The sequence below is a fragment of the Eubalaena glacialis genome, chromosome 4 (assembly GCF_028564815.1).
Source record: "Eubalaena glacialis isolate mEubGla1 chromosome 4, mEubGla1.1.hap2.+ XY, whole genome shotgun sequence".
Lineage (NCBI taxonomy): Eukaryota > Metazoa > Chordata > Mammalia > Artiodactyla > Balaenidae > Eubalaena > Eubalaena glacialis.
In genome coordinates this window covers 116,016,868-116,041,192 of record NC_083719.1, presented here as the reverse complement: position 1 = coordinate 116,041,192, position 24,325 = coordinate 116,016,868, and the positions used below count along the sequence as shown (strand labels likewise).

Here is a 24,325-nt window from a genome sequence, read left to right as displayed (position 1 = left end):
GGGAGTATCAGAAATGTTGGGTGGGAAAAAGTAGAATTTATGCTTTGGGTCATAAGATGATTTTATTAAAGTAAAACATTTTTTGAAGCATCAGAGCATAATAGATATTGACAAGTTCTCTTCCTCCTTCCTATTGCCCTGAAAATTATGCATTTGACATTTTAAAGACTTGTGGTTGTTATTACTTACTGACTAACTTTCTAATAGTGAGGCATCTTTCCAGTTTACTCTTATCATAGGTATAGGGTATTCCCAAGTTGATGGGGAAAGTGAAGAAATACGTTTTGCTTTTGACTGGAAGGGGATATGTGGTTTGGGGTTGTTTTTTGTTTGTTTGTTTGTTTTTTGGTCCGTGCTGCGCAGCATGTGGGATCTTAGTTCCCCGACCAGGGATCAAACCTGCGCCCCCGCCCCTGCGTTGGAAGTGCTGAGTCTTAACCCCTGGACTGCCAGAGAAGTCCCTGATTTATATATTTATTTTTCAAAACCACGGTTTTTTAAATGGTCGTTTTAGTGGGGCTCTGGCATGAATTATCTGGAAATTATCCTAATTTTAGATTTGAAAAATTAACCATTAATGCTTTTCTGAAAATGGATGATGAGTGAACAATAGTTCTCTACCTATTGTGCAGCTGTTTCAGCAATGTCATATTTGTCATAATTTATAACTCTTGATATAGTGTGATTAATGAAAACAGACTTTTTTTTTCTGCTTTACACTGGGTTAGGCTTAACTATTTTTATAGGCGTTCCAGCCAGATTCAAAATTTTGTCCCCCTTTCCGTATCTCCCACCAAGTTACTTATTTAGTACTTGGGAGAAGATTTGTGGACTGTTGATTGGGTCCCTCCTTGTCAGTAGCGACCTCATGTTGCAGCCTGCTTCCGTTTAGACTGCAGTTCTGATTGCTCAGCAGTTTTTATAAGCCTGTCACCATCCTTTATGATATTTGAAGTCCCTTTACCTTATGTTTTTGTTAGGAGATGCCACAGTGCCTAGAATGGCTTGCAAGGCTCTGTTACACAGGTAAAGTGATCCTTATCAGATTTAATTGAAGCAGAGCTACAGTACTTTTATTGAAGTATTATTCGTAATATTAAATATTTGCAATTGGGAAATTAAATAATAGTAGTTCCCTATGATAATTGTATTTGAATTACAAAAAAATAGTAATTGGAATAAATGGCTACAAGATTGATTTTGTGTTCTCAAGAAGATTATGTGATTCTAGACAGATTTAAAAATAGAGTTAACAGCAGAAGGGAGAAGAAGGTCAGAATGACTACAGTCTTTAACGTTATACTTGATTGAAGCCTAAAATACGTGTGACCCTTGTGATTTATTGTTTGCCCTTTTCGTCTGGTGGTTTAATGAAAACAGTTAGGATTTTTAAGTGGTCTTTATGGCATCTGTATATAGTACCTAAGTAATTTGACCTTGAATTTGTCAGCATTTATTTTTTGTGTGTCTTTATTAATCAGAACTCACATTCTTATGATACTTATGTTATTTTGCTTCTGCAGATGCATAACTATATTGATAAATCTTTTTTATAGCCGTAGGTGTATGTTAGCCTTGGTTTGTACATAAGTGCTTTATTCCCCACGGAACTTGGCAAAAGTCTGAAAATAAAGAATAATTAAATTCCTTGAAATCTGAAAACTAAATCAGTCCTTTTTCCTTCAGAAATTCAGAGAACAGTTTTACAGTCAACTTTGTAGCCTCAGTGTGACTCATAAAGTACAAAATCTATTTATTTGATTTGTTTACTATAGCTTTTCGGGGTAGGGAGAAGGTCCTTATTGAAAGCAGCTGGTTATTTGATTGTCCTAGCCTATTCTTTAGGGCCAAAGAATCTTTACTTTCATACTAATAATCTAGCTTGCTGATGACTACTTTTATATATTTTAAATTTAATTCCCATAGCACTTAAAAGGGATAGGAAACTGAAAGATCAAATCCTCTGCCTACCCATCGAATTTTTTTTTTATATTTGTTTATTTATTTATTTTGGCTGCGCCAGCTCTTAGTTGCAGCACATAGGATCTTCGTTGCAGCATGTGGCATCTAGTTCCCCCACCAGGATTTGAACCCAGGCCCCCTGCATTGGGAGTGTGGAGTCTTACCCACTGGACCACCAGGGAAGTCTCTACCCATCGAATTTAAGACCATTAGAACTTTTGTTCTGTTTGGCTCCTTTGGATAACTGGAAAATATTATTATTATTATTTTTTAATACTTATTTATCTTATCTATTTATTTTCCTTATGTTTTTGGCTGTGTCGGGTCTTAGTTGCGGCACACGGGATCTTCGTTGAGGCATGCAGGATCTTTCATTGCGGCACATGGTCTCTTTGTTGCAGCACTCAGGCTTCTCTCTAGTTGTGGCACGGGGGCTCCAGACAGTGTGGACTCTGTAGTTTGCGGCACGCGGGCTCTCTCATTGAGGCGCTCGAGCTCAGTAGTTGTGACGCACGGGCTTAGTTGTCCTGTGGCATGTGGGATCTTAGTTTCCTGACCAGGGATAGAACCCGCGTCCCCTGCATTGGAAGGCAGATTGTTTACCACTGGACCACCAGGGAAGTCCCTGGAAAATATTATTAAAGTTTAATCTTTTGGGAGGCTAGATATAGATCTCGGCCAGTGTTTCTTAAGTTTATTAGTATGGATAAGAATCATCACTGGTGCTTATTAAAAATGTAAGCTCTTGGGTCCTACCTCAGAGGTTTAGGGAGGGACCGAGGAATCTGCTTTCTTAAAGTTTGTTTTTTTTTTTAAACTGGGAAAGAAATCATACATACCGAAACTGGCATAAAACAAATGTATATCAAAACAGGTTAGTAAAAAGCAAATATCCAAATATCCCAGATCTAGAAATAAGCACTGAAAGCACCCTGGTAGCTCTCACAGTCCTGATCTCCCTCTCCACTAAAGGTAACAACTATGCTGACTTTTATGCCAATCACTTTCTTATATATTTCTGAGCTTTATGAAAATTAAACTTGCTATATGTATTTTTTGATCCAGCTTCTTTCACTAAACATGGTATGAGAATTTTATCCATGTGGTCACATGTCACTGTGGTTTGTTCATTTCACTGCTGTAAAGTATTCCATTATATGATTGCACCACAATGATCCAATTTACTGTTGCTGGAAAATTGGATTATTTTTATTTTTGACTATTGTGAGTAACATTGCTGTGTACATTGTTGTACATATCTTCTGGTGCACACATGCATGCACATTTACTGTCTTTCAACTTAAGTAACTATTGCTAAATTGTTTTCCATAGTGCTTTCTCCAGTTCTCATTCTAACAGTGTGTGAGCATTCCCATTGCTTCACATTCTAGAGTACTTCATTGTCGTTTTAATAAGGTCCATCCCTTTTTCATATGTGTGTTGGCCAATTTCTTCTTTTGTGAGATGCCTGTTCAAGTCTGTTTCCTATTTTTTATTGGGTTATCTTTTTCTTATTGAAAACGAAGCCCTTTTTTAGGAGCCCTTTAAAAATAAATGTTGTAAATGTATTTTCCTCATTGTGTGTTTTGCCTTTTCCTTCTCGTATTGTCTTCTGATGAATAATTCCCAATTGTAATCAAGCTTATCATTCTTTTCCCTTTGTGATTAATGCTTTTTGTGTCCTGTTTAAGAAATCTTTTCCTAAATACACACCCCTGTATTATCTTCTGAAACTTGTATCATTTCACCTTCCTTGTTTAGGTCTGTAATCTACCTGGAATTGATTTTTGTCTGTAGTGTGTGACAGAGGTTGCCAAGTTACCTTTTTCAGTATGGATACCAAATTGTTGCAGAACTCATTTTTGAAAAGACTGTTCTTTCCCTGCTTTCCATAGTAGCATCTTTGTTCTAAATCAATCATGGGTCTGTTTCTGTTTTGTATGTCTATTCTTGTGCCAGTACCATACTATCTTATTTACTTTGGTTTTATGGTATTTGAGGTCTAGAGTAGGGTCAGAATCTCCAATAAAATAACACTGTTACTTCAGGAGAGTCTAATACAGGTGGCCCTAATTTATCTCTCCCCTTCTCCCCTTTTCCCCTTTCATAACCATAAGTTTGTTTTCTGTGTCTGTGAGTCTGTTTCTGTTTCATAAATAAGTTCACTTGTGTTATTTTTTTAGATTCCACATATGTGATATCATAACAGTATTTGTCTCTCTCTGTATGACTTATTTCACTTAGCATAATGCCCTCCAAGTCCATCCATGCTGTTGCAAATGGAAAATTTTGTTATTTTTTATGGCTGAGTAGTATTCCATTGTGTGTGTGTGTGTGTGTGTGTGTGTGTGTGTGTGTATAAACACATACACCACATCTTCTTTATCCATTCATCTGTTCATGGACCCTTAGGTTGCTTCCATATCTTGGCAATTGTAAATAATGCTGTTATGAACATTGGAGTTAATGTATCATTTTGAATTAGTGTTTTTGTTTTTTTTGGATATGTACCCAGGAGTGGAATTGCTGGTCATATGGTAGTTCTATTTTGAGTGTATTTGGAAACATCCATACTGTTTTTCATAGTGGCTGCACCAATTTACATTCCCACCAACAGTGTACAAGGTTTCCCTTTTCTCCACATCCTCACCAACATTTGTTATTTGTATTCTTTTTGATAATGGCCATTCTGACAGGTATGAGGTTTCTCGTGGTTTTGATTTGCATTTCCCTGATGATTAGTGATGTTGAGTGATTATTTTTCTTTTGTTTATTTGATTCTTTGTAAAGTGTCTTGTGTCCATGTATCCACTAGCATTTTATTGATAATCTAATAAAAAAGGGTGAGAAAATCCCTCTGGGAGAATGAGTAGATGGCGAACAATGGCAAATTTGAAAAAGAACAGAGAGGTGATGTAAACCCTATGAAAAGTTAAAACATGATAGAAGGCTTTAGTAACAGACTGATGGACTATGTAGTTGAGAATTGGAACTTTTTGAGAATTTGTTGTAAGATACAGTAAAAGCTCACCAGAAATCACAAATTAAATGGTGACAAGAATGATGTTAGATGTATATATTTTCTTCACACCATTCAACATACTACTGTCAGTGGATAATGGTATTAAAAGTAAAATGAATGTTTCTAAATAGGTAACAAATTATCTAAACTTAGAGACTGCTAAGTTACTAAGGAAAATATACCAGATTTAACTTTTATAATGAAATAGCAACCTATAACCAAAATTAAAAATATAATCAACAAATCATTGTAGCAAAATATCAGAAAAAGATCTAATATCCTAGTTGACATTTAAACACCCGTTGGGGAAAGCCTCATTTATCATTTTTTGTATTTTGTATTTTTCTGCAAAAGTCACTAAATATTTAACTCTCAGCTCATCTGAAACTGCTAGAAATAGACTGATGGCTACACTGTTTTTTTGTGCACATATGTGTGATTTTTCTCCCCAGCTTTTCTTGATTTCAGAAATGAAAATGATTTCATTTAAATATGAAAAAAATTTTAAGTACTTTCCTTGAGGGTATCATCATGAAAGCATTTAGCTAAGAATAACTCATTCATGAAAACTAGTATAATATTGGCAGTTAAAAAAATTTTTTTTTAAAGCTAGAGAGGTTATGTGTGCCAAACCAGGATGGCTTACTGTTGTCTGATAAAGCAGTGGTGCAATTTGCTACTGATGTGTTTGCTTAAGGGAGACCTGAAGATTGTTGGATGAATGGTAAATGGTGTTCATTTGGTTTCCTACAGACAATCCTGAGACTATTAACCTGATAGACATTCTTCCTCATGTTGGTTAGAGTATGTGTTGGCACATTTTACAGAGGATCTTCATAAAACTAAATTTACTTTTTAAAAATGATTCTTCTTATTGAAGAATCATTTGCATACAGAAAAGTTCACAAATCATAAGGCCATTGAATTATCAAAAAATGAACTCAACTTGTAGAACCACCACCTGGGTCCCTGCTCCTGTCCCTTCTCAAATGCTACCAATCTCTCTGTTCCCCCAAAGTAGCCACTATCTGACTTCGATTATTGTAGATTAGTTTTTTTCTCTTACTGATTTTTTTCCTTTGAAAATCAACTTTACTGAGATGTATTTTTCACACAATAAAATGTATTCATTTTATGAATGATGAACACATATACATATATATCTGTTAACAACCATGGCAGTCAAGATAGAGACTGTTTCCATCACTTCATGTGCTTCTTTACAGTAATTCTCCCCCTGACCCCCGCAGTTTCTGGCCCCAGGCAATTACTGATCTGCATTCTGTCACTATATAGATGAATTTTGCCTGTTTTAGAATTTCTTATAAATGGGATCTCATAGAATAGGTACTCTGTGTCTGGCTTCTTTTGCTTGTGTAATGTTTTTTGAGATTCATGTTATTGTATGTATCAGTTGTTCAAGAATTTTATAGAAAAATGCTAAGTATATTCCATGGGATATCCATAAGGATATTCCACACTTTGTTTATCCATTCACCTGTTGGGGTTGATTGCCGTTTTTGGCTATTATGAATAAAGCTGCTATGCTTGTGGAAGTCTTCCTATGGACTTAAACTTTCATTTATCTTGTGTAAATACTCAGGAGTACAATTGCTGGGTCACTTGGTAGGTTTTATAAGAAAACTACCAAACTGGCTTCCAAAGTGGTTGGAACATTTTACATTCCCACCAGCATTATGTGAATGTTCTATTTGCTTCACATCCTCACCAACACTTTAATTTAAACATTTTAGTAGTATCCATATCTCATTGTGTGTTTTAAGTTGTACTTTCGATAACTGTGGTAAAAATGAGTCTATTGTCTGTTTTTATAAGTATCAGTAGATATTGTGGTACAAAATTTGCTAGGGAAAGTCTGTTACCAGCGCAGTGAATGATATGGCCTGAACTTTAGTTTCTATTTTACCTTTTATTTTTGTAGCTTGAGAATAGCCTCTGAGTAGGAGCATGTGCTATTACTTCTGGCAAGGAGTACAGGGCCAACATTGAGGCCTCCATACTGTCCTAGATGGGTACTTTTGTTTGGCCCAGTAGTCAGTTGTTTTCCCTTCAGGCTTGGAATAGGTCAGTGTTCCTTCCAGGTAAGCGCCAGATGAAGTAGTTGTGGCCCCCCTCCCCTGCACTACACACACACACACACACACACACACACACACACACACACACACACACATCACACACACCACAGAGTATGTATTTTAAGGGTCTTCTTATGTGAAAAATAATTTCTTTAGAAAATTAGAATAATAAACTTAGTGCATGTTCTCCTGGGTGTATCAAGGGTAGTGTAAATGTGGCAGTTTTCACCACATTTTATAGTCATTTAGTATTGAAAATTTTATAGCTGATTTCTTTCTTTGATTACAGTGCCCATATATCTCCTATCGGCATCTTACCAGCCTCTGCGGAGTAAGTAGTATACTTACAGAAGACAATTTAAAATTTTTAAAAAAATATTACTAAACTGTAGAAATTAAAATCATGTATTTATTGTACTTACTTTAGAGGAAGGATTGTACATAAGGCAGTGAAACCAGTATTTTATGTACTTTAGTCAGAACAAATGAAGAAGGAATGAATTACACTCACATACAAAATAAAGATGAACTTTTTTTCAGATGATTTTTTTTGATCTTCTGAAATGATTGAAAATGTCAAAAGAGCTTTTTTATGAAGTTCTGCTTTTTAATGGCGGCTTTATTTATGTATGTATGCATGCATGCATGCATGCCGTGGCACACAGCATGCGGGATCCTAGTTCCCCGACCAGGGATCGAACCCGTGCTCCTTGCAGTGGAAGCGTGGAGTCCTAACCACTGGACCGCCAGGGAATTCCCTGAAAAGTCTTTTTAAATGGCTTTATATGTATTGAGGTGAGGAGTGAATTACTGGGACAAGTGATCATTCATGCCTCAGTAGTAATAGTGACATTATGATTGATTTGTATACCTTATTTGGGCAAATTTCATTTTAAAATTTAAGCCAATATTATCTTTTCCTATTTCTTTTTCCCCTCTAGCCTGTTCATTTAAATACCATTATAAATTTTTTTTTTAACTGGTTGTACATTTTAAAGTTTGTGTTTATGTGACCAAATAACTAGTTAGGGTGACTGCTTCTCACTAAAATGTGTTCTGTTTTATAGCATTTTAGAAAGAACAATTAGAGCAGCTGTGGAACAGCACCTTTTTGATCTGCAGAGCAGCATAGATCATGATCTTAAGAATTTACAACAACAAAGTCTGGTGTGTAATAATGAAGCAGGAAGTGTTAATTGTGATGGGGAAGGATCTAATAACCAGTAAGAAACTTTTAAAACATTTTACTGTTATTTATTGAGCTATAAAATTGTTTTTTCTTTTAAAAAACTGCATCTTTTCTTAAATGATGGGGTGTCATCTTACTTGAGCATTTCTGAAAGTCAGTGTGAAAAGTGACTTTGTATATACTTGCATATAAATTGTGTATACTTCTTAACATTGAAAATCTCATAAGTCTTCCATTAAGGTAGTAGGCGTTAAGTCCAACACAGCCTGTGAACACCAGATGAAGTAGCAAGCTTACTTTTAGGATCCATGTTATATGAAAAATAACTTTAAAAAAAGTAGAACTATATTCTGTTCTCCAAATGGTCACACCATGACATGCAGTTATCTAGACAGATAGGTACAGGGACAGCAGATTGACATCACTCCTAGTGCACATGGTCATTGAGTGAAATGGTAGATGGAATCATCCTTTGCTATTTAACTTATCACCTGCCTCCAGCCTTTGCCCTCCCTACATGCTGTTGTTTTAGGTTAGCTGTTAATAATTGAATGTGTGTAAGTTAGAAGTACTCTATGTACTGTGTGATGTGTGATGTTACTCCACTTTTCAGCTGACTTGTTACCTCTAAATGACAAAAGCTTCATCTCCTTTCCTATTACCTCAGCCCTGAACTTTAGGATATATAGGTTCCTTTCTCTGAGACCACAGTGCAATGATTTCATAGTTTACATTGATCAGTTTTTGTTTTGGGGACAGATCTACAGAGCAACATCGATCATGATCTTAAGAAAGATGTACCCAAATTTGGAGAATTCATAGGAAGGCAAAAAAAATTGATGACTGGGTAGAATTCTGTTTTTGTTGTTAAGAATTAGATTTTTAAAAGGCCAAATGTGTCAAGTATACTAGACTAGCTATCAAATATGAAATGAAACTGAAAAATTAATGGATATAAAAACCAATGCTTGGAATATGTTTATGGAATACCGTATTGTACAACTGCAGGTGTGCCATTGTAGTCTGCATGGATGGCATCACCAGCCTGTGCAGCTCGATATGATGGCCCTGATTTATGTGCTTTGAAGGCATGATTTGAACTATACACATGGATCTGTAGGGAGTATTTGAGTTGAATATGAAGGTAAGAAGCAGTATCTAAAAGTTGGAAATAGTAGGAAAATGTTTCAAAGGATATAATATAAGCAGATTTCTTGGAGTTTGCCCTTAGGTTAGCTAGAGATGCTGAAAACCTATGCCCATGCTCAGACAGTATTATGGAAATAACTCACATTCTCATTGATAGTGGTATCATCTTTGTAAACAAAAACCTGCAGTGTTGTGCATATTCTAAATTATATAAGATGAACAAATATGCAGTAGGAAGCTATTCCTGTTGTACTTGATAAGGTGTTGGACACTCTGATACCTAGTGCTAGACTTGTATTTTAATCAGTAAACAGGTCATTATTATGATTTAGAGTATGCATTTATAAGGGAAATCATTATTTTGGCACATAAATTATTTTTGAAACCATTCATTTGCTTTTGAAAATATTCAAAGTGGATAGCAAACCAGGTAGGTTCCTCACAACATCCCATGGAGAGACAAAAATAAACTTTGTACACTTAATAATCTAACTTGGCAAGATAAAGAAACTGTGGCTCTTTATGAAAAAGACAAATTTTCTTTGACAAGGAGAATTTTCAGATTGTTACTTTTATTTATTTATTTTAAAGGCATTACGTATTCAACATGTGGCCTGATCTGACTTTTTCATCTTCATTACTAGGGTTGATATTGCTGATGGTATTATTAATGCCAGTGAATGTAACAGAGACTGTTCAGAACCTGTGGCTAGCACTAATTTAGACAATGAAGTTATGCAGCAAGATTTTGTATTTGAGGATGAAGAAAATAACCAGGTAAGAAATGCTAAAACTTAAAGATCTGTGTGTTAGGTGTACTAGATTACAATTGTGATTGCTTCATGTGTTCCTTTGATACCAGAAGCCATAGTTCAGTATCTTTGCTGTTACACATGTTTGTCTTGATTATAAGTCCCAGGAACATACATACTCTCAGTAGAGGTCAGGAACCATCATTGAGTAGAGAAGTAAATATAAAACACCTTATTTTAAAATACTTTTCTGGAAGGAAACAAATTACAGTGTCAGCTAAGGTGGTTGGTGGTATTATGGTTGAATTTTGTTCTTTTTAAAAGCCCTGTATGTCCCAGATTTTTTCCTGAAGAACATGAGATCTTTTCATAATTATGGAAAACCCATGAACATCATTTAAAAAGTAAATTTTCACTGTCACAAGTTTTAGTAGTAACGTTTTTAAAATAATTTCAATAAATGTACAAAGCAACATTTTTCTAAGACATGTTTCAAAGTTTAGTTTTGTTAACACTTTTTATTCTTATTTTTTTATTTTTTAAAAATATTTATTTATTTGGCTGTGCCAGGTCTTACTTGTGGCACACGGGATTTCATTGCGGCATGCGGGATCTTTAGTTGTGGCATGTGAACTCTTAGTTGCGGCATGTGGGATCTAGTTCCCTGACCAGGGATCGAACTCGGGCCCCTTGCATTGGGAGCACGGAGTCTTAACCATTGGACCACCAGGGAAGTCCCTTGTTAACACTTTTTAAGATAATATACTTAATGAATGAGGAAATTTTCTTCAGCATGTTTTCATTCTAAATCATAAGCTAACATACCTGTAATAAGGAATTCATAGAGATTTGTGTTCTGGCTTTGCCTCTTAATAGCAGTGTGACTTTGACCAAGTTACCTAACTTCTCTGAGTTGTTCTTTGCTTTTCTTTATATAAGTGGGAGGTCATACCTCTGTTAGAGGATTGTTATAAATATCCAAAGAAGTAAAAGTATAAAGTTATTTTATAAACTGGAAAACATTTTACAAAAGTTAAGCTGCTGTTGTTACTTTTACTGGACTTGTATATTACTTGTGTATTAATATTCTTACTTCCACTGGTGTATTCAATTAATCTCTTTTCATCTATTCTTGGTTATTGCTTCTTTTGTTGTCTCTTTGTTCTTTCCTGGTTTATCGGTTTCTGCCTGTCTACTGGATCATTCCCATCAGTGTAAAATATTTTGGCTGTTACTTTTCCCATGTTTAGGAAAAAACCCTCTCTTGACCCTTCTTCCCACTCTAGCTACACCACCATTTTTCTGCTTTCCTTTATAATAAAATTACTTGAATGAATTGTCTGTGTCTGTTTAATTTCTCTCCTTACATTCTATCTCGAATCCACTCCAGGCAACCTTTACCCTTAACATTCCTCTGAAACTGTTCTTGCAAATCACTAATTATGTCTTTTGCACATTTTACTTGACCTAAGAGCACAATTTGATTCAATTAATTATGCCTACTACCTGGGTCCATTTTCTTCACTTGGCTTTCAGGATATCACACTCCTCTGGGTTTTTTTTTTTCTCCTTGACTGGCTGCTCTATCCCTTTGCTGATTGCTTTTCATGTTCTCAAATTTAGTATGGCCCAGGGCCCAACTCTCAGGTCACTAATTTTCATTCACTCCCTTGGTAATCTCATTTAGTCTAATGGTTTTAAATACCATACAGACAATGGAATACTGTTCAGCACTAAAAGGAAATGAGCTATCAAGCCACAAAAAAACACGGAGGAACCTTAAATGCACATTACTAAGTAAAAGAAGCCAATCTGAAAAGGCTACATACTATGTGATTACAACTATGCTAAAGGCTCCCAGGTTTCTATCTCTAGTCCAGATCTCTCTCTTGAACTTTATAGATTCCTATACCCAGCTGTTGTACTCAACATTGAATATCTTACAAACATCTTAATATCTTAATAAACATCATATCAACATTTTATAAGCATCTTAACACGCACCAAACTGTACTTGTAATCTTGTTGACACATGTGTTCTTCCTTTTGTCTTTAAAATCTCAGTAAACGGCAGTTTCTCCTTCCACATGCATAGGCCAAAAGCCTTGGGTCGTCCTTGATTTCTTTCTTACTGCACATCTAGTCTGTTACGAAGACCTACTGATTGTACCTTTGAAGTTTATATAGAGTCTGACCATTTTTAATGTGTCTGTTGCCACCACACAGGTCCATTCATTTCACTTAGATTAATACAGCCTCCTAACTGATCTTATCTTTTCCACCCTATGGTCTGTTCTGAGCAGCAGCCAGAGTGATCCTTTTAAAATGAAAATTACGTAATGTCAGTTCTCATCTCAGAACCTTCCAGTGCCATCTAGGTATAAAAATATAGCAATAGGCAGTAGGGAAACACGGACTGATGGACAGTTATGATTGAGACAATTCAGTCTTAAGGTGCTGTCTGGATTGTTATTTGCCCAGATATCCCTATGGCTTGTTTCCTCATCTGATCCTGCAGATTTTTCCTCAATTTTACCTTCTCAGGCCAAATCTCATTACTCTGTATGTATTAGCAGGCCCTCTCACTGACCTACCCCCATCCAGTCTCTGAACTTTGTCCTTCTTCACTGTCTGCCCCCCTTACCCCTTAATAGTTCTGTCACCATTGCACATATCTATTAGTAGTTTGTTTCCCATCGTTAGACTGTAAACTTCATGAGGGCTGAGATTTTCATCTGTATTGTTTATTATTACATCCCCATTACCTAGAACACATAGTATGTATTCATTAAGTATTTGTGGAATATATGACCAAACAAATAAATGTCACCTGGCAGATAGTAGGCAACTCAGTAGATTTGCTGAATGAAGTTGGTGTATTAGTTACTTTAAGAAAGCAGGAATTCTTTTTCTTTTTTAAGAGACTATTTTTAGAGGTGTTTTAGGTTTACAAACAAAATTGAGAGGGAGGTACAGAGATTTCCCATATGTTCCCTGCCCCCACATATGCATAGCCTCCCCCATTATCAACATCACTCACCAGAATGGTACATTTCTTACCAAGAGTGAACTTACACTGACATACCATAATCACTCAAAGTCTAGTTTACCTTAGGGTTCATTCTTGGTGCTGTCCATTTCATGGGTTTGGAAAAATATATAATATACCGAGTTTTTTAAACTGTGCTCTGCCTGTTCATACCCCATCCCACCAGCAACCACTGATCTTTCTATTGTCTTTATAGTTTTGCCTTTTCCAGAATGTCATATAGTTGGAATCACATAGTATGTAGCTTCAGATTGGCTTCTTTTACTTAGTTATGTGCATTTAAGGTTCCTCTGTGTGTTTTTTGTGGCTTGATAGCTCATTTCTTTTTAGTGCTGAACAGTATTCCATTGTCTGTATGTACCACAGTTTATTTCTCCATTTACCTACTGAAGGACGTCTTGGTTGCTTCCAAGTTTTGGCAATTATGAATAATGCTGGTATAAACATCTGTGTGCAGGTTTTTGTGTAGACTTAAGTTTTTAACTACTTTGGGTGAATACCAAGGAGTGCAATTGATGGATCATACAGTATGAATTTTGTAAGAAACTGCCAACTGTCTTCTGAAATGGCTTTACCAATTTGCATTCATACCAGCATTGTATTAGCGTACCTAATGCTCTCTAACCTCACCAGCATTTGGTGTTGTCAGTGTTCCAGATTTTGGCCATTCTGATAGGTATGTAGTTGTATCTCAGTGTTTTAATTTGCATTTCCCTGATGACATATGATGTGGGGGCATCTTTTCATATGCTTCTTTGCCATCTCTTATATAAAGAAGTATATCTTCTTTGGTGAGAAGTCTTTTTTTTTTTTTTTTAATTGGGTTTTGTATTCTCGTTATTGAGTTTTAGTTCTTTCTTTCTTTTGGCTGTGCCACGCCGCTTGTGAAATCTTAGTTCCCCAACCAGGGATCGAACCCCAGCCCCTGCAGTGAAAGTGCCAAGTCCTAACCTCTGGACCGCCAGGGAATTCCCTGGTGAGAAGTATTTTAAGGTCTTTGGCCCAGTTTTCAATTGGGTTGTTTCTTTTTTTTTTTTTTGAATTTTTGAATTTTATTTTACTTATTTTTTTATACAGCAAGTTCTTATTAGTCATCCATTTTATACATATTAGTGTACATATGTCAATCCCAATCTCTCAATTCATCCCCCCAGCCCCCGCTGCTTTCCCTCCTTGGTGTCCATATGTTTGTTCTCTACATCTGTGTCTCAAGGGTTGTTTCTTATTATTGAGTTTTAAGAGTCCTTTGCTTTTTTTGTATAACAGTCCTTTATCAGGTGTGTCTTTTGCAAGTATTTTCTTCCAGTCTGTGGCTTGTCTTCTAATTCTCTTGATATCAAATTTTGCAGAGCAGAAGATTTTAATTTTAATGAAGTCCAGCTTATCAGTTACTTGTTTTATGGATTGTGTTTTTGGAGGTGTATCTAAAAAGGCATCACCATTCCCAAGGTCATCTAGGTTTTCTCCTGTGTTATATTCTAGGAGTTTTATAGTTTGTGTTTTACATTTAGGTCTATGATCCATTTTGAATTAATTTTTGTGAAGGGTGTAAGATCTCTGCCTAGATCCATTTTTCTGCATGTGGGTGTCCATTTGTTCCAATTCCGTTTGTTGAAGAGACTATCGTTGCTCCATTATATTGCCTTTGCTTTTTGGTCAAAGATCAGTTGGCTATACTTATGGGGGTCTATTTCTGAGCTCTCTGTTCTGTTCCATTGATCTCTTTGTCTATTCTTTCATCAGTACCACACTGTCTTGACTACTGTTCCTTTATAATAAGTCTTGAAGTCAGGTAGTATCAGTCCTCCAACTTTGTTCTTCTCCTTCAGTATTGTGTTGGTTGTTCTAGGTCTCTTACCTCCCCCCATAAAGATTAGAAGCAGTTTGTTAATATCCATAAACAACTTGCTGGGATTTTGATTGGGATTGCATTGAATCTGTACATTAAATTGGGAGGAACTGACATCTCGACAATATTGAGTGTTCAATCCATGAAAATGGCATATTTCTGTATTTATTTAGTTCTTCTTTGATTTAGTGCCTCAGAGTTCTGTAGTTTTCCTCATATAGATCTTTTTTAAAATAATTAATTAATTAATTAATTAATTAAAAATTTTTTTGGCTGCTTTGGGTCTTCGTTGCTGTGTGCGGGCGTTCTCTAGTTGCAGCGAGCAAGGGCTACTCTTTGTTGCCGTGCGCGGGCTGCTCATTGCGGTGGCTTCTCTTGTTGCAGAGCACAGGCTCTAGGCGCATGGGCTTCAGTAGTTGCAGAACGCAGGCTCAGTAGTTGTGGCACGTGGGCCCTAGAGTGCTCGGGCTTCAGTAGTTGTGGCGCCTGGGCTCAGTAGTTGCAGTGCGCAGGCTCTAGGGTGAGTGGGCTTCAGTAGTTGTGGTGCACGGGCTCAGTAGTTGTGGCTCACGGGCTCTGGAGCGCAGGCTCAGTAGTTGCGGCGCATGGGCTTAGTTGCTCTGCGGCATGTGGGATCTTCCTGGACCAGGGCTCGAACCTGTGTCCCCTGCATTGGCAGGTAGATTCTTAACCACTGTATCACCAGGGAAGTCCCCCTCACATAAATGTTATACCCAAATATTTCCCTTTTTTGGGTGCTAATGTAAATGGTATTGTGTTTTAATTTCAGAATGCAGTTGGTGTATAGAAAAGCAATTGACTTTCGTTTATTAACCTTGTATCTTGCAACCTAATAATCACTTATTAGTTCCAGGAGATTGTTTTTGTTAATTCTTTCAGATTTTCTACATTACATAGACAATCATGTCATATGTGAACAAAGATAGTTTTATGTCCGCCTTCCCAATCTGCTAACCTTTTTTCCCTTCTCTTGCCTTACTGTATTAGCAAGGACTTCTAATACAGTGTTGAAAGGGAGTGGTGAGAGGGGACATCCTTGCCTTGTACCTGAACTCATTTGGAAAGTTTATAGAGTTTCTCACTCTATAAACTCTATAAATATGATGTTAGGTGTAGGTTTTTTGTAGACAGTCATTATCAAGTTGAAAAAGTCCCCTCTATTCCTAGTTTACTAAGAGTTTTTATCATGAGTGAGTGTTAGATTTTGTCACATGCTTTTTCTTTCTTTTTTTTTTAAAGTACACAATTCAATGGTTTATAGTATATTCACAGACTTGTGCAACCAACACAAGAACCAATTTTAGAACATTTTCATCAACACAAGAGATAATCCCACCCCCCATAAGCAGTCATTCCTCATCCTGTCACCCCAGTCCCTGGTCACCACTGCTCTGCTTTCTGTCTCCATGGATTTACCTCTTTGGGTCATTTCATAGAAATGGAATCATTCAATATGTGGCCTGTCATGTCTGGCTTCTTTCAGTGAGACCATGCTTTCAAAGTTCAGCCATGCTGTAGTGTGTGTCAGTATTTCATTTTTTTTTTTTTTTTTTTTTTTAGTATTAGTGTTTTTGTTTGTTTGTTTGTACTGCAGGTTCTTATCAGTCATCAATTTTATACACATCAGTGTATACATGTCAATCCCAGTCGCCCAATTCAGCACACCACCATCCCCACCCCACCGCGGTTTTCCCCCCTTGGTGTCCATACGTTTGTTCTCTACATCTGTGTCTCAACTTCTGCCCTGCAAACCAGTTCATCCGTACCATTTTTCTAGGTTCCACATACATGCATTAATATACGATATTTGTTTTTCTCTTTCTGACTTACTTCACTCTGTATGACAGTCTCTAGATCCATCCACATCTCAACAAATGACTCAGTTTCGTTCCTTTTTATGGCTGAGTAATATTCCATTATATATATGTACCACAACTTCTTTATCCATTCGTCTGTCGATGGGCATTTAGGTTGCTTCCATGACCTGGCTATTGTAAATAGTGCTGCAATGAACATTGGGGTGTGTGTGTCTTTTTGAATTACAGTTTTCTCTGGGTATATGCCCAGTAGTGGGATTGCTGGGTCATATGGTAATTCTATTTTTACTTTTTTATGGAACCTCCATACTGTTCTCCATAGTGGCTGTATCAGTTTACATTCCCACCAACAGTGCAAGAGGGTTCCCTTTTCTCCACACCCTCTCCAGCATTTGTTGTTTGTAGATTTTCTGATGATGCCCATTCAAACTGGTGTGAGGTGATACCTCATTGTAGTTTTGATTTGCATTTCTCTAATAATTAGTGATGTTGAGCAGCTTTTCTTGTGCTTCTTGGCCATCTGTATGTCTTCTTTGGAGAAATGTCTATTTAGGTCTTCTGCCCATTTTTGGATTGGGTTGTTTGTTTCCTTAATATTGAGCTGAATGAGCTGTTGATATATTTAGGAGATTAATCCTTTGTCCGTTGATTCATTTGCAAATATTTTCTCCCATTCTGAGGGTTGTCTTTTCGTCTTGTTGTTCATGGTTTCCTTTGTTGTGCAAAAGCTATGAAGTTTCATTAGGTCCCATTTGTTTATTTTTGTTTTCATTTCCATTACTCTAGGAGGTGGATCAAAAAAGGTCTTGCTGTGATTTATGTCAAAGAGTGTTCTTCCTATGTTTTCCTCTAAGAGTTTTATAGTGTCCAGTCTTACATTTAGGTCTCGAATCCATTTTGAGTTTATTTTTGTGTATGGTGTTAGGGAGTATTCTAATTTCATTCTTTTACATGTCGCTGTCCAGTTTTCCCAGCACCACTTATTGAAGAGACTGTCTTTTCTCTGTTGTATATCTTTGCCTCCTTTGTCCTAGACTAGTTGACCATAGGTGCGTGGGTTTCTCTCTGGGCTTTGTATCCTGTTCCATTGGTCTATGTTTCTTTTTTTGTGCCAGTACCATATTGTCTTGATTACTGTAGCTTTGTAGTATTGTCTGAAGTCAGGGAGTTTGATTCCTCCAGCTCCGTTTTTTTCCCTCAAGACTGCTTTGGCTATTTGGGATCTTTTGCGTCTCCATACAAATTTCAAGATTTTTTGTTCTAGTTCCATAAAAAATGCCATTGGTAATTTGATAGGGATTGCATTGAATCTGTAGATTGCTTTGGGTAGTATAGTCATTTTCACAATGTTGATTCTTCCAATCCAAGAACATGGTATATCTCTCCATCTGTTGGTATCATCTTTAATTTCTTTCATCAGTGTCTTATAGTTTTCTGCATACAGGTCTTTTGTCTCCTTAGGTAGGTTTATTCCTAGGTATTTTATTCTTTTTGTTGCAATGGTAAATGGGAGTGTTCCCATAATTTCTCTTTCAGATTTTTCATCATTAGTGTATAGGAATGCAAGAGATTTCTGTGCATTAATTTTGTATCCTGCAACTTGACCAAATTCATTGATTAGCTCTAGTAGTTTTCTGGTGGCATTTTTAGGATTCTCTATGTATAGTATCATGTCATCTGCAAACAGTGACAGTTTTACTTCTTCTTTTCCAATTTGTATTCCTTTTATTTCTTTTTCTTCTCTGCTTGCCATGGCTAGGACTTCCAAAACTATGTTGAATAATAGTGGTGAGAGTGGACATCCTTGTCTCGTTCCTGATCTTAGAGGAAATGGTTTCAGTTTTTCACCATTGAGAATGATGTTGGCTGTGTGTTTGTCGTATACGGCCATTATTATGTTGAGGTAGGTTCCCTCTATGCCCACTTTGTGGAGAGTTTTTATCATAAATGGGTGTTGAATTTTGTCAAAAGCTTTTTCTGCGTCTATTGAGATAATCATATGGTTTTTATTCTTCAATTTGTTAATATGGTATATCACATTGATTGATTTGCGTATCTTGAAGAATCCTTGCATCCCTGGGATAGATCCCACTTGATCGTGGTGTATGATCCTTTTAATGTGTTGTTGGATTCTGTTTGCTAGTATTTTGTTGAGGATTTTTACATCTATATTCATCAGTGATATTGGTCTGTAATTTTCTTTTTTTGTAGTATCTTTATCGGGTTTTGGTATCAGGGTGATGGTGGCCTCATAGAATGAGTTTGGGAGTGTTCCTTCCTCTGCAATTTTTTGGAAGAGTTTGAGAAGGATGGGTGTTAGCTCTTCTCTAAATGTTTGATAGAATTCACCCGTGAAGCCATCTGGTCCTGGACTTTTGTTTGTTGGAAGATTTTTAATCACAGTTTCAATTTCATTACTTGTGATTGGTCTGTTCATATTTTCTGTTTCTTCCTGGTTCAGTCTTGGAAGGTTATACCTTTCTAAGAATTTGTCCATTTCTTCCAAGTTGTCCATTTTATTGGCGTAGAGTTGCTTGTAGTAGTCTCTTAGGATGCTTTGTATTTCTGTGGTGTCTGTTGTAACTTCTCCTTTTTCATTTCTAATTTTAATGATTTGAGTCCTCTCCCTCTTTTTCTTGATGAGTCTGGCTAATGGCTTATCAATTTTGTTTATCTTCTCAGAGAACCAGCTTTTAGTTTTATTGATCTTTGCTATTGTTTTCTTTGTTTCTATTTCATTTATTTCTGCTCTGATCTTTATGATTTCTTTCCTTCTGCTAACTTTGGGTTTTGTTTGTTCTTCTTTCTCTAGTTCCTTTAGGTGTAAGGTTAGATTGTTTAGTTGAGATTTTTCTTGTTTCTTTAGGTAGGCTTGTATAACTATAAACTTCCCTCTTAGAACTGCTTTTGCTGCATCCCATAGGTTTTGGATCGTCGTGTTTTCATTGTCATTTGTCTCTAGGTATGTTTTGATTTCCTCTTTGATTTCTTCAGTGATCTCTTGGTTATTTAGTAATGTATTGTTTAGCCTCCATGTGTTTGTGTTTTTTATGTTTTTTTCCCTGTAATTCATTTCTAATCTCATAACGTTGTGGTCAGAAAAGATGCTTGATATGATTTCAATTTTCTTAAAATTACTTAGGCTTGATATGTGACTCAAGATGTGATCTATCCTGGAGAATGTTCCGTGCGCAGTTGAGAAGAACGTGTCATCTGCTGTTTTTGGATGGAATGTCCTATAAATATCAATTAAATCTATCTGGTCTATTGTGTCATTTAAAGCTTCTGTTTCCATATTTATTTTCATTTTGGATGATCTGTCCACTGGTGTAAGTGAGGTGTTAACGTCCCCCAGTATTACTGTGTTAATGTCGATTTCCTCTTTTATAGCTGTTAGCAGTTGCCTTATGTATTGAAGTGCTCCTATATTGGGTGCGTATATATTTATAATTGTTATATCTTCTTCTTGGATTGATCCCTTGATCATTATATAGTGTCCTTCCTTGTCTCTTGTAACATTCTTTATTTTAAAGTCTATTTTATCTGATATGAGTATAGCTACTCCAGCTTTCTTTTGATTTCCATTTGTATGGAATATCTTTTTCCATCCCCTCACTTTCAGTCTGTATGTGTCCCTAGGTCTGAAGTGGGTCTCTTGTAGACAGCATATATATGGGTCTTGTTTTTGTATCCATTCAGCAAGCCTGTGTCTTTTGGTTGGAGCATTTAAACCATTCACGTTTAAGGTAATTATTGATATGTATGTTCCTATGACCATTTTCTTAATTGTTTTGGGGTTTTTTTTGTAGGTCCTTTTCTTCTCTTGTGTTTCCCACTTAGCGAAGTTCCTTTAGCATTTGTTGTAGAGCTGGTTTGGTGGTGCTGAATTCTCTTAGCTTTTGCTTGTCTGTAAAGTTTTGGATTTCTCCATCGAACCTGAATGAGATCCTTGCCGGGTAGAGTAATCTTGGTTGTAGGTTCTTCCCTTTCATCACTTTAAGTATATCATGCCACTCCCTTCTGGCTTGTAGAGTTTCTGCTGAGAAATCAGCTGTTAACCTTATGGGAGTTCCCTTGTATGTTATTTGTCATTTTTCCCTTGCTGCTTTCAATAATTTTTCTTTGTTTTTATTTTTTGCCAATTTGATTACTACGTGTCTCGGCGTGTTTCTCCTTGGGTTTATCCTGTATGGGACTCTCTGTACTTCCTGGACTTGGGTGGCTATTTCCTTTCCCATGTTACAGAAGTTTTCGACTATCTCTTCAAATATTTCCTCAGGTCCTTCCTCTCTCTCTTCTCCTTCTGGGACCCCTATAATGCGAATGTTGTTGTGTTTAATATTGTCCCAGAGGTCTCTTAGGCTGTCTTCATTTCTTTTCATTCTTTTTTCTTTATTCTGTTCCGCAGCAGTGAATTCCACCATTCTGTCTTCCAGGTCACTTATCCGTTCTTCTGCCTCAGTTATTCTGCTATTGATTTCTTCTAGTGTAGTTTTCATTTCAGTTATTGTATTGGTCATCTCTGTTTGTTTGTTGTTTAATTCTTCTAGGTCTTTGTTAAACATTTTTTGCATCTTCTCGGTCTTTGCCTCCATTCTTATTCCAAGGTCCTGGATCATCTTCACTATCATTATTCTGAATTCTTTTTCTGGAAGGTTGCCTATCTCCACTTCATTTAGTTGTTTTTCTGGGATTTTATCTTTCTCCTTCATCTGGTATATAGCCCTCTGCGTTTTCATCTTGTCTATCTTTCTGTGAATGTGGTTTTTGTTCCACAGGCTGCAGGATTGTAGTTTTTCTTCCTTCTGCTGTCTGCCCTCTGGTGGTTGAGGCCATCTAAGAGGCTTGATGGGAAGCTCTGGTGGTGGGTAGAGCTGACTCTCACATGCTTTTTCTGCATTTCTTGATAAGATCATGTGATTTTTCTTTTTCAGCCTGTTGATGATAGCTTACATTATATGATTTTCAAATGCTGAACCAGCCTTACATACCTGGGATAGATCCTGCTTGGTTGTTGTGTATAGTTCTTTTAGTAGGTGTTTAGGTGCTTGGTTAGCTAATATTTTGTTGAGGATTTTTGCGTCTATATATTTTTTCTTTTTATTGGAGTATAGTTGCTTTACAATGTTGTGTTAGTTTCTGCTGTACAATGAAGTGAATCAGCTATATGTATACATATATTCCTTCCCTATGGACCTCCCTCCGACCCCCCCACCCCCATCCCCCCATGTAGATCATCACAGAGCACTGAGCTATACAGCAGGTTCCCACTAGCTATCGATTTTACACATGGTAGTGTATATATGTCAATCCTAATCTCCCAATTCCCTCCCTGTGTCCACACCGCAAGTCCGTTCTCTACGGCTGCATCTCTATTCCTACCCTGCAATAGGTTCATCTGTACCATTTTTCTAGATTGCACATATATGTGTTAATATACAATATTTGTTTTTCTCTTTCTAACTTAATTCACTCTGTATGAGAGACTCTAGGTCCATCCACATCTCTACAAATGACCCAGTTTCGTTCCTTTTTATGGCTGAGTAATATTCCATTGTATATATGTACCACATCTTCTTTATCCATTCATCTGTCGATGGACATTTAGGTTGCTTCCATGTGCTGGCTATTGTAAATAGTGCTGCAGTGAACATTTGGGTGCATGTGTCTTTTTGAATTATGGTTTTCTCAGGATATATGCCCAGTAGTGGGATTGCTGGGTCATATGGTAGTTCTATTTTTAGTTTTTTAAGGAACCTCTGTGCTGTTCTCCATAGTGGCTGTATTTACATTCCCGCCAACAGTAGAAGAGCGTTCCCTCTTCTGCACACCATCTCCAGCATTTATTGTTTGTAGATTTTTTGATGGTGACCATTCTGACTGGTGTGAGGTGATACTTCATTGTAGTTTTGATTTACAGTTCTCTAATAATTAGTGGTGTAGAGCATCTTTTCATGTGCCTCTTGGCCATCTGTATGTCTTCTTTGGAGAAATGTCTATTTAGGTCTTCTGCCCATTTTTGGATTCGGTTGTTTGTTTTTTTGATATTGAGCTCAATGAGCTCTTTGTATATTTTGGAGTTTAATCCTTTGTCCGTTGTTTCATTTGTAAATATTTTCTCCCATTCTGAGGGTTGTCTTTTAGTCTTGTTTATGGTTTCCTTTGCTGTGCAAAACTTTTAAGTTTAATTAGGTCCCATTTGTTTATTTTTGTTTTTATTTTCATTACTCTAGGAGGAGGGTCGAAAAGGATCTTCCTGTGATTTATGTCCAAGAGTGTTTTTTCCGATGTTTTCCTCTAAGAGTTTCATAGTGTCCAGTCTTACATTTAGGTCTTTAATCCATTTTGAGTTTATTTTTGTGTATGGTGTTAGGGAGTGTTCTAATTTCATTCTTTTATATGTAGCTGTCTGTTCCCAGCACCACTTATTGAAGAGACTGTGTTTTCTCCATTGTATATTTTTGCCTCCTTTGTCATAGCATAGGTGACCATAGGTATGTGGGTTTATCTGTGGGCTTTGTATCCTGTTCCATTGATCTATATTTCTGTTTTTGTGCCAGTACCATACTGTCTTGATTACTGTAGCTTTGTAGTTTAGTCTGAAGTTGGGAAGCCTGATTCCTCCAGCTCCATTTTTCTTTCTCAAGATTGTTTTGGCTCTTCGAAGTTTTTTGTGTTTCCATGCAAATTGCAAAATTTTTTGTTCTAATTCTATGAAAAATGTCATTGGTAATTTGATAGGGATTGCATTGAATCTGTAATTTGCTTTGGGTAGTATAGTCATTTTCACAATATTGATTCTTCCAATCCAAGAAAATGGTATATCTCTCCATCTGTTTGTGTCATCTTTGATTTCTTTCATCAGTATTTTATAGTTTTCTGAGTACATGCCTTTTGCCTCCTTAGGTAGGTTTTTTTTTTTAATTTTATTTAATTTTATTTATTTATTTATTTTATTTATGGCTGTGTTGGGTCTTCGTTTCTGTGCGAGAGCTTTCTCTAGTTGCGGCAAGTGGGGGCCACTCTTCATCGCGGTGCGCGGGCCTCTCACTATCACGGCCTCTCTTCTTGCGGAGCGCAGGCTCCAGACGCACAGGCTCAGTAATTGTGGCTCACGGGCGTAGTTGCTCCGCGGCATGTGGGATCTTCCCAGACCAGGGCTCGAACCCGTGTCCCCTGCATTGACAGGCAGATTCTCAACCACTGTGCCACCAGGGAAGCCCCTTAGGTAGGTTTATTCCTATGTATTTTATTCTTTTGTTGCAATGGTAAACGGGATTGTTTCCTTAATTTCTCTTTCTGATCTTTCGTTATTAGTGTATAGGAATGCAAGAGTTCTTTGCATTAATTTTGTATCCTACAACTTTACCAAATTCATTGATTAACTTTAGTAGTTTTCTCGTGGCATCTTTAGGA

The 24,325-nt window shown here is 36.7% G+C and overlaps 1 protein-coding gene across 12 annotated transcripts in view; it reads left to right on the top strand.

The window, feature by feature from the left end:
• FAM13B (family with sequence similarity 13 member B) overlaps positions 1–24,325 on the top strand; it is a 113,544-nt gene that overhangs the window by 36,995 nt on the left and 52,224 nt on the right. For all 12 annotated transcript variants that reach the window (XM_061189638.1, XM_061189637.1, XM_061189633.1 and 9 more), the window contains 3 exons: positions 7,373–7,414; positions 8,151–8,306; positions 10,066–10,198. In XM_061189638.1, the coding sequence (XP_061045621.1) occupies positions 7,373–7,414; positions 8,151–8,306; positions 10,066–10,198 (331 nt within the window). The remainder of the gene's footprint in view (positions 1–7,372; positions 7,415–8,150; positions 8,307–10,065; positions 10,199–24,325) is intronic.